The following is a 16276-nucleotide window of genomic DNA, read 5'->3' on the forward strand; positions in this document are numbered from 1 at the left end:
AAAGAAAAAAAAGAAAAAAAAAGAAAGGAAAAAAAAGAAAAAGAAAAAAAGAATTAGGATCTCGGAGCTGGAGAGATGGCTCAGCACTCAAGCATCTGTAATGGGATCTGATGCCCTCTTCTGGTGTGTCTGAAGAGAGCAACAGCATACTCACATACATGAAATAAATAAATCTTAAAAAAAAAAGAATTATGATCTCTAGTGTGGGCTTTCAAAAATAATTTTGAGAAGTTGCTTGTGTTTCAAGCAAGCTGTTGAAACAACCAAATGAATCACTCTGGGGAGTGGGTGATACTGTGGGCCCTTCCTGGTTTGAGGCTGAAACTGGGCTATGTCTGTGGTAAGGTAGTACTAGAGGAGAAAGCAGAGCTGACTCATTAAGATTTCAGAAGCCTGGTATGTGGAGCTGGGAGTCTCTGGCTGTTGCCAAGGCAACAGCACAAAACTTCCTTATCCAAGAGCTTGACCCAAGGGGAGGGGACGGCTGGTGCTGGTTGGCCACACATCTGCAAGCTGAGTTGCTCTTGGAACTGCACGGAGGTCAGGTGCTCTCTCTAGTGTTATTCAGTTCTCCAGCATGTTGGACACCTTCATATAATTAAAAATAAAAGGTTTTTTAAAAGATTGATTTATTTTATTTTATGTATGTGGATACACTGTAGCTGTCTTCAGACACACCAGATGAGGGCATCGGATCCCATTACAGATGGTTGTGAGCTACCATGTGGTTGTTGGGAATTGAACTCAGGACCTCTGGTAGAACAGTCAGTGCTCTTAACCACTGAGCCATCCCTCCAGCCCAAAATAAAGTTTTTTAATGATCAGAAATTTATTTATTTTAAAATTAAGTAAGTTATGTGTATAGGGATTTTGTGTGCATGTATGTTTGTGAACCACATGCAAAGGCCAGAAGATGATGTTGGGTCCCCTGGAACTGAAATTACCAACAGTTGTGGGCCGCCATGTGGGTGGTGACCCAGGTCCTGTGGCAGAGCAGCTAGTTCTCTGAAGAGGAAAGCCATCTCTCAGGCCCCAGGAAAATTCTTTCCTGACACCCAGAAGTAGAATTAAGTATTTGCTCTTGTATTTATCCCAAATATAAAAGCTGTGCAAACAATGAATGAGAAACAAAAAATAATAATAAAGGAAAGGAAATCCTTAATTCTGTTTGGCTAGAAATTCTGTGTCTATTTTATGTGTGTGTGTGTGTGTCAAGATACGCCTGAGTACAGATGGGTCAGGTTGGGATCCCTGGATGTTAGGACCTGGTGTCTCAACATTTGAGAGTGCTGTAGCATTCCAGACCAATACAGCAATACAAGGGCGAGACCTACAAGCTAAAAGTGCATACCATTTAAGAACAATATTTGAGAGGTGGTGCACGCCTTTAATCCCAGCACCTGGGAGGCAGAGGCAGGCGGATTTCTGAGTTCGAGGCCAGCCTGGTCTACAGAGTGAGTTCCAGGACAGCCAGGGCTATACAGAGAAACCCTGTCTCGAAAAACCAAAAAAAAAAAAAAAAAAAAAAAAAAAAAGAAAAAGAAAAAGAAAGAAAAACAAAAACAACAACAACAACAACAAAAAAAAAGAAAACAATATTTGAGGGCTGGAGAGATGGCTCAGAGGCTAAAAGTACTTGTTGCTCTTGTAGAGGACTTGAATTCAGTTCTCAGCACCTACATAGGATGGCTTACATTTACAATGGTTCTCAACCTGAGGGTCTTTACCCCTTTGGAAGTCATATATCAGATAATTACATTACAAGTCATAACAGTAACAAAATTACACTTATGAAGTAACAACAAAATAATTTTATGATTGGGGGTCAGCACAACACAAGGAACTGTAGTAGGAAGGTTGGGAACCACTGTCTTAAATCTCTTTTAACTTTAGTTCTCACAGATGTGATACTCTCTTCTGGACAACCTGCACGCATGCACAAGTGCACACATATCATTTAAAACGGTATTTCAGTAATACAGCTTCAAGTTTTATGGTTAACTAGTAGGTCTAGCTCAAGGTATATAAGACCTAACGTGCTCCAAAACAGCCTGTGTTCAATAGTTGCCCAGTGTTAGGACGATGCATGCATCTAATGGCTGCAGTCATTAGGAGACTGCTGTTCGATGGGGTCTAACATGAAGTGAGGAAAGCCCTTGTCTTAGGGTTTTATGGCTGTGAAGAGACCCCATGACTATGGTAACTCTTATAAATAACAACATTTAGTTAGTTCTGGCTTCAAGTTTCAGAGGTTCATGGAGGAAGCATGGCAGCAGACAGGCAGACATGGTGCTGGAGAAGGAGCTGAGAGTTCTATATCTTGATCCATAGGCAGCAAAAGAGAGACTTGCCACACTGGGTGTAGCTTGAGCATAGTAGACCTCAAAACCCACCTCCACAGTGACATATTTCCTTCAAGAAGACTGCACGAGGAGGTAGTACCACTCTCTATGGCCAGCCATTCAAAGTCATGAATCTATGGGGGCCATCCCTTTTCAAACCACCACAGCCCTCATTCCTTCTGGAGATGTGGACACAGTTCATACCAAGGTTTAGCTCAGCAAGCCCCCCAGTTGTCCAGGGTGCATGCAGCGCACACAACTGGGAGATGCTCCTAACTTTCTGTATTCTCCTCCAGCAGGTTCCCACGGTTTGCAACATCTTTCCTGGTTGGTGCAAGAGAAGCAACCTCAACTGGCCGTCCTGACCTCCCAGTGGGTCAACCCTACATTCTGCAGAGAACTTACTTCTCTAAAGGTAGAGTCGGACCCATCCCACTTGAGAGAACTTGTGACTGTCACCCATTAGAGCACAGGGAGACCGACAGTGGGAGCTCTGAGCTTTGGTCAGAAAGAACAATACAGCCTCCAGCTTGTTAGCTGAAAATCTTTGATCCCAGAGCTAAATAAAACAAAATGAAGTCTGCCTCTTTGCAAACTACCCAGCTGTTAGAGAACAAAGCCGTCGAGAGTGGCTGTGTTAGGGCACTTTTGGGGGTCATCAAACTTCAAGTGCTGACAGATCTCAGATGGGACATCATTGCAGATTGATTCTTCCCAGGGAGGCCACAAATAAACATAGAACAAAGAGAAGCCATCCCTACAGTGCCACGTTTGAATTCCTGCCCATAGACTCCAGTGTACAAAATAAACTGGTAGCTATTTTATACCAGTAGGCTGGAGCAATCTATTACATAGCCATCAAAGTAAAAGACCTATTGTCTTCAGTACTACCAGAAAGTGTACAGTAAGGAAGAGAAACTAGAAAATGTGGTACCTCATCCCACTGATCCCAATACTCAGGCTGAGGCAAGAAGTTTATTGATGAGTTTGAGGCCACCTTGGGCCACAGAGTAAGACAGTTTCAAAAAGGAAAAAAACAAGAACAAATAAATACAGATGAGTAAAGGCAAGAGTAGCAGATGCTGTTACAAAATAAAAATTAAAAAAATATAAACTGAAAGTTACTAAAACTGTGAACAAAAACTAGAAATTCATGCAACCTCCTGCTCATTGCTTGGCTTTGGCAATGAGATACATCAGTGAATGAAAGTGGCATTATTATGTTTCTACATTTATATGGTTAGTTAGTGTTGGGTGTGGAGGTCAGAAGTCTCTCAGTTTATCCTGAGTTCCTCTGCTTGGCAGCAAGTTTCCATAAGCTATGCCCTCCTATGGACCTGGTTTTTTTTTTGTTGTTGTTGTTGTTGTTTTGTTTTGTTTTGTTTTATACTTTTTTGTTTGAGACAAATCTGGTCTCAAACTTGTTGTATATAGCAGAGAATGGCCTTGAACTCCTAATTCTCTTGACTCTACCTCCAAAGTGCTGCAGTTACAGGCCTATACCACTAGACCTGCTCAGATGCCATTGTTTTGCTCCAAGTCCAACCAAACTCTTGGAAGAAGTCAGTGAAGTACAAGGAACACCAGGTCAGCTTGACCTCTGACCCTAGATGACATTATTTCATTACTGTTTTTTTCAGCCTCAATGCAGTAATTGTTGAAATCTGAAATATATATATATATATATATATATATATATATATATATATATATGAAGCACACAAAGCTAAAAATAGAGATGTGGGAGAGTTGGGTATGAATGGAATGAGATTGACCTATATCAATAATGCCTGAAACCAGACAGTGGCTAATAGCATGGATCTCTTTATCATGTGTACTCTGTGCACTTGGAACTTCTCATAAGAGAAATGGGAGAACTCACTCTTTGCTGCCCATCTCTTCCAGACCTGGCTTTGTGCTAAGTGGCGCCTATGTCATAGATCTGAGCATCCCCCTTCTGCAATCCTGAGGCTTCTTGAGACCCCTAGGCTTTCTCCTACAGAAGCAGACTAGCCGAGAAAAACTTATTCTTGGCTAGTGCTCAAGATACCCCTCAAATTAGCATAAGTTTTGGTGGCTAGAAATCCTCTAGGACAGAGATGCCTTCCTTGGCAGCACCTATTGAGTGCTAGGGACACAGGGGTGTCAGCAAATGTTTGCATTTGATTAAGAAATCTAAACTGAGCAAGGTGGCTCATGCCTGTAAATCCTAGGACTGGGGTGGTAGAGGCAGGAGGGTCAGGGAAGTGGGTGTGGCTAGCTGTCAGTTCAGGGTTAATCCCCTAGTTTGCCTTGAATGTTAAATAGTGTTTAGTTTTTGGTCTTGAAATACATCTGTCAGCAGAAAGATAGACAAATGGGCTGCGTGTTGCTATGCAGAAGACACGCTTTGGAAGATTCTCCTTTTGTGTGTGGATCCTTTCTCCCCTAAAGAAAGCTATTAACTCATGCTGCAGCCGGCTGCTCCTGCTTGGTTTTGGCTATGTCACCGAGCCCAAAATAGAAAGTTCTTTTACTGCAAAGCAAAGCAGGAGGTTTAAATTTGTCAGTTCAAGAACAAAGGGTAGCATTATGCTGGCTCTTCTAGGAGAGGAGTAGAGAGAGAGAATGCCTGTTTCATTAGGAGTGATCTGACACTGGCAGGGCTGGGACCAGGAGACAATCCTCCACTGTGGTAAGCTGGGCCCAGTTCCCACTCTGTTCCTCTTGAAGCCTCCTTCTGACAGCATCACTTCTTTCAGGACAAGGGAAAGCAGCTGAGCTATTGGGAAATGGGTTCCAGAAATCACTGACATTATCAGACTGGGAACAATTCTCAGAACCAAACACCTGCTCTCAGCTCTGAGAGGAGCCGGTACCTGGCCACAGAGCAAGGAGACGGTTACTTTTTGTCTGTGAGAGGGTCAAAATGGCTTCCATGATCCTCTCATTAGGAAGAGTGTGAGAAAGTGTATATTCTCTTACTGGAGGAGGAACAAATTACTCTCTCTGTCTGGAGAGTGGCCTGACAGCATGACTGTCAGGCCAGAGAAACATGAACACCAGAGGAGAGTATCCAGAGGGTCTTGAGTTTATAGCTAGTACAAGTGCAGGAGATGTTGGTGACATCACAGATGTGCTTTATGGGAGAGCAAAACTGTGGAAATGGTGTTTGTTCATTCATGGGAGCATGAAAGGAGGATCCAACATGGTACATTTATACTTTGGATCCATCAACATGAATAACCTGTAGCAATGTGCACTGATATGGATGGACTTTACTCAGTTAATAATAAGCTCAGAAAAAGTCCTTAATGATTTAAAAAAAATCAGTCTTTAAGAATATTTATAGGGGATGGAGAGATAGCTCAGTGCTTAAGGGCACTGACTGCTCTTCCAGAGCTCATCCAGGGTTCAAATCCCAGCACACACATGATAGCTCACAACTGTCTGTATCCAAGATATGGCACTCTCTCATAGACATATGTGCAGGTAAAACACCAATGCACATAAAATAAAGGTAAATAAATAAAAATTTAAAAAGAATATAGAAACAATGAAACCACATAAAAATATAAGCAAGGAAATGAAACTCTTGGGTCCGTAGGAGAGGGAGATGACAGGCTACGGTTAGAGATCGGTTACTGATTACATTATTAAATTAATAAATGTATTACCTAAGACAACAAGATCTGGACCATCCACTTGCCAACCATGAGAGTGTGTTATGGTGCAATTCTGCATAACCAACTGTATTAGTCAGGGTTTCTATTCCTGCACGAAACATCATGACCAAGAAGCAAGTTGGAGAGGAAAGGGTTTATTCAGCTTACTTCCACATTGCTGTTGATCACCAGAGGACTGGAACTCAAGCAGGTCAGGAAGCGGGCGCTGACGCAAAGGCCATGGAGAGATGTTTCTTACTGGCTTGCTTCCCCTGGCTTGTTCAGCCTGCTCTCTTATAGAACCCAAGACTTCCAGTCCAGGGATGGTACAACCCACAAGGGGCCCTACCCCCTTGATCACTAATTGAGAAAATGCCCCACAGCTGGATCTCATGGAGGCACTTCCCCAACTGAAATCCCTTCTCTGTGATAACTCTAGCCTGTGTCAAGTTGGCACCCAAAACCAGCCAGTACATCAACATTAGCAAAGCAGCAGCAGGTAGAGACGTTCCACTCCCAAATGTCTGTCTTGAAGAGACACAAACTTATGAGCAAGGATATTTGCCACTGTATACAGAAATGAAAATAGGGAACAATTTAAGGCCAATGTAACGCATGATGAAGTATATAAATATCAACATGTTAGAAAGCTAAGTAGTCACTGAAAGTATGATTGTTACATTGTAACTAAGTGTACGGCGCCTTGCTGCCCGGACGGCAGCAATAACGACCAAACACTGAGACTTCTTCTCTCGACGGTTTACTTTACTCAAGAGTTTTCTTTTGTGTTAACAGCTCTTTTAGGTACCCAAGTGTTACAGCTCTCTTAGGTTCCTAAGTGTTACGGCTCTTCTAGGTGTCACCGCCTCTTCCTGCCTCCCAGGGGCCGCAGTTCCTCCCACCTCCGTGGAATCATGCTTCTTGCTTCTAAGTGCCACGGCTCTTCCCGCTTCTGTGAAATGGGTGGCAGCAGCTACGGCGGCTCTCGCTAGTCCCTGCTGCTCTTCTGTGTAGTTGCTGCTGCTCTTGACGCTGCTCTTGCTTCTGGCGGAGTGGCGTGGAATGGCCACTACTCTTTCTTCTGTGGAGTGGTGTGGAATGGCCCTGACTGCCTGGAGAGCGCCCCTTATATACCCAAGTCAGAGCTCTCGTGGTTCTCCTGGATTGGTTCCCTGGCAATCGCCTCATTAGCATACACCTGCTTGGGAGGGGTTTGGTAGCATGCACCTGCTCGGGTTTGGCGCATGATTGGTTAGCATACACCCGCTCAAGAGACACCTAATTTGCATGAGCCCGCTCGGGAGGGGCGCCTGCGCAGTGGAATCTATTGCTGCTGTGTGCGCGCATCTTGGATTGATCATCCGAGTGGCTGCCTACAACTAAGTACATGAGGAAGCTCATGATCCATGAAATGAATAGATGATCCATTAATAAAGCAAGTCCTACAATACGAACTCAACTTCCAATTTCCCAGGTATGTAGACAAACACGTATACGCACACACATACATGCTGGGAAGGTGGGCACAGTGGCACATACCTGTCATTCCAGCATTGAGAGGCTGAGATGGGACCACTACAAGTTTGAGGTAAGCCTGGTCTCTATAGAGAAACCCCACCTTAAAACAAAGAAAACACCCAAACAGACAAGTAAATAAAAGCTAGAAAAAGAAAGACATTACTCTGTGTGTGTGTGTGTTCATATGTGATGTGTGTTTAGTGTATGTGTATGGGTTTTTTTGAGACTCTATCTCAAAATAATGTTAATAATAGCTTATATAGATGGAGTACCAGCTACATACTAAGAACTTCACATGGAGATTTTTTAAATGTATATATATGTGTGTGTTTCCGTGTGTGTGTGTGTGTGTGTGTGTGTGTGTGTGTGTGTGTGTGTGTATGTATGTATGTGCATGTGCGCATGCCTTCCCTCAGGTGCCCTCAGAGTCCAGATCTCCTGGAGCTCGCACTGCAGTCAGTTGTGTGCTGTCTGATACAGGGGCTGGAAAGAGTAGTATATGCTTTAATCACAGAGCCATCTCTCTAGCCTAGGCCATTTATTTATTGGTGGACAAGGACTCACAATGTAACTTTGGCTGGCCTGGGACTCACAGTATAGGCAGGCTGTCCTCAAAATCACGGGGATCTACCTTCCTCTCCCTCCCAAGTGCTGGGGTTAAAGGAGTTCACCACAATACCCAGCCAGGCCATGTATTTAAAAAGTAAACTAACTCTGTGAGGATGGTGCTACAGAGGAAATGTTGAAATTTATGAATTCAATAACCTTCAGGATATAAAGATCATTTTCTAAAAGTGCCTTGAACATGGCCTACAGGGCTTTTGAAGTATAGGTCTGCTAGGATTCAGTCTCCCAGATCCAAAATGGCTTCATCACAGAGTGGTCTCTGCGAGAACAGAGCTGAGAGCTAAGCAGCCTCATGGGGAACCTGAAGCCTACACAGAAATCCCTGGGGTGTCTGAGAGTACACACAAGGCAGTAGCCAGCAAACAGCGGAAGGACAGACTTGATGCATCAGGACACCCATGCCTCTGGAGGTTCTGATGAGCCCATGAGGAAAGGGGTTAGGGTTAGAGCTAAGGTGTTTTATCCACAGTTTGGCCAGCTCTGACTCCCACCAGCGGTTGAAGGACTGGCTTCTAGAGTCTTCAGACAGGAGGAGGAGGGTGGTACAGCCATGAGACAGAGCCAAGGGCATAGCTGAAGTCTCTTCTCATCTCTCATGCTTTAAATATAAGCTCTGATGTGGTCGAGGCACCAGAGATAATCTGCCTTTCCCAAACTAAGCAGGCAGGATCTGGTGTCCACTTTGGACAAGAGAGTGGAAAATGGACTTGGTGGGGTGGGACTGGGAATGTCTTGGCCTCAGTACTTGCACACAAGGACTGAGAAATTTGACACCTTAACATTGTAAACAAATGTAGACATGGTTTCCTGTGTTCTCTCCAAGCATTGAGAATAGACGAGGTGTGATGTAAGAGAGAATGCATTTTTAACAATTGTTTTCTTCTCAGCTAGAGAAGTCTGGGTTATCCTTCAACATGGAGGTCAAGCATCAGCTTCTACAGAAAGACTTTCCAAATATCACCAAGCAACGTCCTCAACTCTTGAGAGGATGATTAATAAATGATTTGTTTTACCTGATGTACTGTCTGCCTCCTTGCTAGAACCTAAGCTCAATGGACTGTGTGGTCATTACATGTCTTACACTATGACAAAATACCTGATAGAAACAATCCAAGGGAGAAAATATTTATTTGGGCTCCTGGCTTCAGAGTCACATCTCTTATGGTAGGGAAGGCATGTGGCAGGGCAGGAGTAGCTGAAACCAGGCCTGGGATGTTACTATCTAAGGCCTGCCCTCTGTGAGCTATACTAGCCTGGCCCACCTGCTAAGGGTCCTAAAGCCTTCTAGAATAGCACCAAAAGCTAAGATTAGCTGGACTTAATAGTATGTTCCTGTAGCCCAAGAGCCTGTGGGCACATCTCAGACCTAAATCATAATATTCTGTCTTGGCCTCACAAAGGGCTATGGCCATCTCTTAATACAAAGTGCATTTGGTTTGACCTGAATATTCTACATGGTGTAACAGTCCCTCCCACTACTGCTCAGAAATCCAAAGTTTCTTCTTTGACTCAAAGCAGCCTCTCACCTTGTAGAATACAAAAGTCAGTGAGGTATTTCCGACACACAGTGGCACAGAGAGCCATTCCCAGCCCCAGAGGACAGAACAGGAACTCAGCACAGTGCTGCAGTAAAGCAAGACCAAAGTGAGCAGGCGGGCAAAGCCCTGCTGCTTCATGGCCACACTTCATGAGGTCCTAAGGCTGGGCTGTCCTACCCCAGTAACACCAACTGGAGATGGAGTGTTCAGATCCAATAGCCTATGGGGGACATTTCTCATTTAACCACCACAGTGGTGGACCAGGGAGTAGAGAAGGGCTGGAACCAGGGTCTGGGTTGGAATCTTCAAGGCCTGTCTCTAGGGAGTTAGCCCTGCCAGCTGGACCCACCTCCTAAAGGTTTCACCACCTGTCAAAACAGCACTGCAGCCAGGAAAGAAGCACTTAAAACACGAGCCTGGAAGGGCCACTTTGAATTCAAGCCATGGATGACAAACTATGTATTGTGCCTTTGCATTTTCCTGCCTTTTCCCTTTTCTTCACATCACCTTTTACCCACCTGTATTCCTTGTGCCTGTCACGGTGGTACACACCTGTAGCCCCAGGATTCAGAAGGCTGAGAAAGAGCAATCACGAGTTTGAGTCCAGCCTGGGCTACAGACCAAATCTGAGGCAAGTCTGGGCAGTATGTGGGACATTGCCTCAGAACGCTTTGGGTCGATGATTGAAACTGAGAGCTAGAGAGGTTTGGGGATCCGATCGAGAATCCCCAGAGTTAAAAATCAAATTTGTTCTTAAAAATTAGGAACTTGAGAAAATCCTAATTGTGAAGATCAAGGACCTTTCAACCAAAAGGGGGGAAAAAAGAGTAGATGCAAAAGAAAATGCCAGCTGGTAGAACATTATATACAGACAGACACACAAATGTGTATCTAAAACTATGGAAACATGAGTCCCACAGGCTGGCTGAGTCAGTGTCAGTACCTGAGTTGTAGCATCTTAGAACACTGCTAGATGTTGGCGCTGGGAAATGGTGATCTCTCCATATTTTTTTAATTTTTCGAGACAGGGTTTCTCTGTATAGCCCTGGCTGGCCTCCAACTCAGAAATCTGCCTGCCTCTGCCTCCCAAGTGCTGGGATTAAAGACGTGCGCCACCACTGCCTGGCTCTATATTATTTCTTTCAGCTGCATATAAATCTAAAATTTCTCAATAAAACGACTAGTAACTAACAACAAAGATATTTAACCAGGTGTAATATATAACCCCAGCACTGGGAGGTGAAGACAGGAAGATCAAGTTCAAGGCTGTCTTTGGCTTCATGGTGAGTTCAAGGCCAATGTGGGCTGCATGAGACCCCCATGGAGAAAAAGAAAAGAAGAAATAAAGGAAAAGAAAAATTACCAAACATCATCTGGGGGTTGAGAGACTATCTTTACATTATCCATGAATTCAGGACTGAGAATTTAAATGTATACAGTCTCTACATTGGTAGATAGAAAAGCTGGCAGGAAAGGAGGAATGTAAAGTCATTCAGGTTGATGGGAGTAAACCGATGATCCCAGCTTTTTTTTTCCTTGTAGAGAGCCGGTTCCCTGAGCAAGGGTGTGCTGTCCACGATGTGTTTTTTAATTTAAAAGCAAGGCACACCATGTCAGAAGAACTTCCTTATCCTGAGAGACAACAGTGTTGAGCAAAGACAGTTTATTTTGTTTTATTTTGTTTGGGCAATTCATTGTAAGAACTAGTTTCTTTCTCTCTTGTAATCAGGTATGGGTGGTCTCATTTGCAAAGCATGATGACTTAGAAGTCTTGGCTTAAAGATTAGCACTAGTAATTAATAAATACTGGCTTTTGCTGGACATGGTGGTGTACATCATTAATCCCAACACTCAGGAGGCAGAGGCAGGTGGATTTCTGAGTTTGAGGCCAGCCTGTTCTACAGTGTGAGTTCCAGGACAGCCAGGGCTACACAGAAAAACCCTGTCTCAAAAGAACAAAACAAAACAACAAATTCTGGGGCTGGAGAGATGGCTCAGCGGTTAAAAGCACCGACTGGTCTTCCATAGGTCCTGAGTTCAATTCCCAGCAACCATATGTTGGCTCAAACCACCTGTAACGGGGTCTGATGCCCTCTTCTGGTGTGTTTGAGGACTGCTACAGTGTACTCATATACATAAAATAAACAAATCTTTAAAAAAAGGTTTTAAAAAATTCTGTCTCTTAGTCAGTTATTGACAGAGGCTCATAGCCTTGTGTCTATTCCCTGAAAGAAGAGGTGAGCAATCAGCATCTCCCTGTAAGCTGGCCATCCACTTGTAGACACCAACTCAGCCATCACTTTTTTCTGGTCACATTATCTTGTCTTTCTTTTGTTTTGGGACTCAACTCCATTGTCATCCTCCAGAATCAGAACGTAGCAATGAACACAGAAAGACCAGAGAGATGACTCAGTAGGTCAGGGTACGTGGGCACTGAGCCTGATGACCTCAGTTCCACCCCAGGGACCCACTTGGTAGAATGAGAGAGCCAACTCCTAAAAATTGTCCTCTCACTCACTTTCTCACACACAATTTAATTTAAAATAATAAGAAAGTATACATAAGTAATCACGGGTATCTTGTTGGCTGGTTCACCTGTCAACTTAGAGAGTAAACATTGCTGAGAAGGGAGACAGGAGAGCTTTATGAACCTATGAGTGACTGAGCCCAGCACCACAGAAAGGAAGAAAAAAGCAAAAGAAAGTAGAAAGGATGGAGGGGAGAGAAACTGTAAGAAGGAAGTGGGGAAGGAACTAGCAGAAAAGAAAAGTAATGAAGAGAGACAAAGTCAACAGAGAAATACAAACTGACTGTAGACCTGCAGGCCTCATGTAGACACAAGGGGTTATCTAACTCAAAGGTTCAGAGTGGGAACATGATGGGCAAGAATGGCTTGTGGCTAGGGAACAGGGGAACCCAAGAGCTGTGAGAGGGAAGGCAGAAGAAAAGACAAGATGGAATCTGTTTTTGTTTTTCAAGACAAGGTTTCTCTGTGTAGCCCTGGCTGTCCTGGAACTCACTCTGTAGGCTACGCTGGCCTTGATATCAGAGGTATGCCTGCCTCTGCCACCTGAGTGCTGGGATTAAAGATGTTCAGCTCTGTGCTCAGCAACATGTTGGAATCTCAGGATGCCTGGTGAGGAGGCAAATGAGAAGGCCACAAGAAAGCTGGGCCTCCCTTCTACAGGAAGCATGGGGCTGGGAGTGTTGACATGCTCAGGCATAGTGGAATAGTTAGCTGGTCTTCTGGCTATAGGGTTTTGTTTCTTCTTTACATTTTACTTTTTGTCTATATATGAGTATATGCACGTCTCATCACACCTGCTCAATGGACAACCTTTGGGAAATCAATTCTCTCCTTTTGTCATTGGACACCCTGGTGATCAAAGTCAGGTTATGAGGCTTGGTGGCAAGTGCCTTAACTCCCTGCGACATATCTCTGGCTCCTAGCTATGAGTTCTTTGAACCTAAAACTCTCCTAAGAGATGCTCTATTACCTCAGATCTCCTGAATGTTTTCTTTTCACAATCATAGAGGCAATGTATATTCATTACAGAAGAATCAAATTAGTACAGACTTAAAAATAAAATGTCACTCAACTCTTACTCCCTCTTCTGTAGATCTCTCTTGCTGATGTCTCTTAGGAGCGGGTATTTATAAAAGATGCTTCATAAAGCTATCATACAAATGGCTGTTGTTTTGTTTGCTTTGAGACAGGCTCTCACTGTGCAGCCCAGATTGCCCTCAAGCTCTCAATCCCACCACCTCAGCCTCCTGAGTCTTGGTAAACAGGTGTGTCCCATCACACCCAGATCTACCTATTGTTTTATAGTGTATTTTTCTGTACTATAAATAGTCACCTGTGTCAATAGACTTAGGACAGTGCTCCTGGGAACTCAGGGCTGGTGGTAGTACTCTGAGGCTTGTCCTGCCTTCTGGATGGTGAACTTTGCCTTTCTTTTCCTGTTCCGTTTCCCTCTGTAACTGAGAACAGCCTCGACGTCATGGGCATCAGGCAGGGACGTGATCCTTCCTCTCTTTAGTCAAATGACAGGAGCTGGGAGGAAGGTCAGTCAATAGTGTATCTGTGACAAAGTTCCTGGCCACAAAACTTTGGCCATGTCCATGAAATTCTAAGCCTAGTGAAAAGGCACATGAGCTTCCTCCCATTCCCCACCCCTGAAAAGTACAAAAAAGAAGAGCTAGACATCACTGGTAGGTAGCCTTGGATATGTGGAATGCCACCTGGTGGGTGGATAGGCAAGCCCAGTTGGCCAGAGCACCGCAGGCCTTTTCTCCTGAGCAGGCTCAGCTAGGATGTTGGCTGGGGTTTCTGAGGCATAGGAGACGTAGGTGCAGAGAACACATTATCCTTTTTAGGTGTGTTGCTCTTTTTAGATACAGGATTTGGAGCTAATAGGAACAAGAACTTGACAAAATGTATTAATTCCTAGATTTATTCTTAAGTAAGTATCTCTGCACAACAGGTCTCCTGATGATGGGGAAGAGAAGGAGTCTCTTTTGTTCTATTTCTACCTCTCTTTCCTTGCTTGAATTTCCTCTTCCATCTTCATTTCCTTCTATGATTTGATTATACCTGAAGGACTTTATTGGGCAATGGGCATATTTAAAAATCGGATTTACAATAAAAATGATACATAACATTGGCTATGCATTCTGTGCTGCTCAACACTGTGCATTTATAATCTCATTTAACCCTCAGAATAAACTTACTTGTCTATTACAATTATCCTATTTTATAGATAAGAAAACTCAGACTTAGAAAATCTACAGGAGCTGTGTGGTGGTGGAACACAGCTTTGATCCCAGCACTCTGGAGACAGAGTCAGGTGGATCTCTGGGAATTCCAGGACACCTGGTCTTCAGAGCTAATTCTGGAACATCCAGGGCTACACAGAGAAACCCTGTCTTGAAACACCAAAATACATGTAATTATATATTTATATATTACTAACAATATGGGTTTTGGGTTTTTTTTTTTTTTTTTTGAGACAGGGTTTCTCTGTGTATCCCCGGCTGTCCTAGAACTCATTCTGTAGACCAGGCTGGCCTCGAACTAGGAAGTCCACCTGCCTCTGCCTCCCAAGTGCTGGGATTAAAGGCGTGTGCCACCACTTCCCGGCTACAATATGTTTTAATAATATATTATTTTCATATACTATCTATTCAATGTTTGTTTAATTGTAATATATTCTAATCTGTTTATATATTAAATATAAAATGTTTTTATATATGACATTTATGTATGTAAATGGCGCTCAGTGCGATGGCTATGCCTCTAATCCCAGCCCTCAGAAGCAGTAGCAGGCACAGCTCTATGAGTTCTGGGCCAACCTAGTCTACACAGTGAGATGCTGCTGAAAGAAAGAGAAAGAGAAACGAATGAAGGAGGAAAAGAGAGAAAGGGGGAGGCATCTGTCTTGGCATCTGATTCAAACCCAGGCCCATAGACCCCAGAGCTGTTTCTCACATTCCTCTGCTTCCTTTAACAGTTGGCTTAAGTCAGAGAATCAGAAGGTTCAACAACAATAAAACTAATTTTAGTTAGAATGCTGGCGAAGTACAGCTCACTCCTTCTCCATGTTTAATGTCAATTTAATATCTTGGCTAAGAGTGCCTATTATAAAGCTATTTGCTCCAGGTTATCCTCCTCCTACCCCGCCCCATTGTCAGATGGTTTTTATTTATAGCTATGTTTAAACATCCTGAGCAACACAGACTCACTGTACCCAGATTTGTCATCTAAGCAATGGTCCTCAAAGTTGTCTTAAAGATTCTTTTGGCTTTGTCCAGAAGTTAAAAGGATAATTCTTTTTAAGTTATCTTTTGGCTTTCAAGACAGGGTTTTAAACTTAACTCCCCTTGTCTTAGACTCATTTAATTGTGGCCCAGGCTTCTTTTGAGACAGAAGCAATCCCCTTGCCTCACTTTCCTTAGTGCTGCCATACCAACATGAGATATCATTCCCAGCCATTAAAAATTTTTTTAAAAGGTTGATTATTGTATCTAAGTGCAGTATAGCTGTCAGAGGCTGTCAGTGCTCTTAACCACTGAGCCATCTCTCCAGCCCCTAAAATTTTTGTTCCAAGTATTCATCAGTTGTCAAATTGAGTCAGTTTGGTCAAATTAGTTAAGACCTAACTTTCAGATCCTTTAATTATATTGAAGTTCTATAGAGTATGAAAGCATTCTTGGTTTCCGATAAGGGAAAAGACACTCTGATTAGCATAGTTCTGTATTGTTTATGATTGGGTATGCCTTACTCCACTGCCTGAATGCTAATGAGAGCTTCCTAGAAGTCATTCCTTAAGAAGTTAAGTTGCAGCATCTAATTATTTGGCAGGATGTTTAAGTGCATATAATTATATCTTCCCTCCATTTTGTGAGGGTGGTGAGCCAAGTAACCTGCATCAGGAGAAAATAAATAACACATTAACACTACCAGCAAGGAGTGCCTAGCTAGAGCTAGTACTTTAGAAGAACCTTCATTACATAACCTCGGCATATATAGTGGGCGTTTAGTACTTTTCAATCTGCCAAACTAGCATGCATTGTCTTTGCAGGTAAAGGGATGCAGGCAAAAAAA

General features: G+C 43.4%; 1 protein-coding gene across 11 annotated transcripts in view; it reads left to right on the plus strand.

Moving 5' to 3' along the window:
• Window positions 1-2926, plus strand: part of Cdkl3 (cyclin dependent kinase like 3) — an 87574-nt gene extending 84648 nt beyond the window's left edge. For 10 of the 11 annotated variants that reach the window (XM_031350774.1, XM_031350772.1, XM_031350770.1 and 7 more), the window contains one exon: window positions 2639-2926. In XM_031350774.1, the coding sequence (XP_031206634.1) occupies window positions 2639-2707 (69 nt within the window). In that variant the 3' untranslated portion in view covers window positions 2708-2926. The remainder of the gene's footprint in view (window positions 1-2638) is intronic. The other variant, XM_031350779.1, reaches the window with a different exon arrangement.
• Window positions 2927-16276: the final 13350 nt, after the last annotated feature.

This window comes from Mastomys coucha, unplaced genomic scaffold (genome assembly GCF_008632895.1).
Source record: "Mastomys coucha isolate ucsf_1 unplaced genomic scaffold, UCSF_Mcou_1 pScaffold5, whole genome shotgun sequence".
Classification (NCBI taxonomy): domain Eukaryota; kingdom Metazoa; phylum Chordata; class Mammalia; order Rodentia; family Muridae; genus Mastomys; species Mastomys coucha.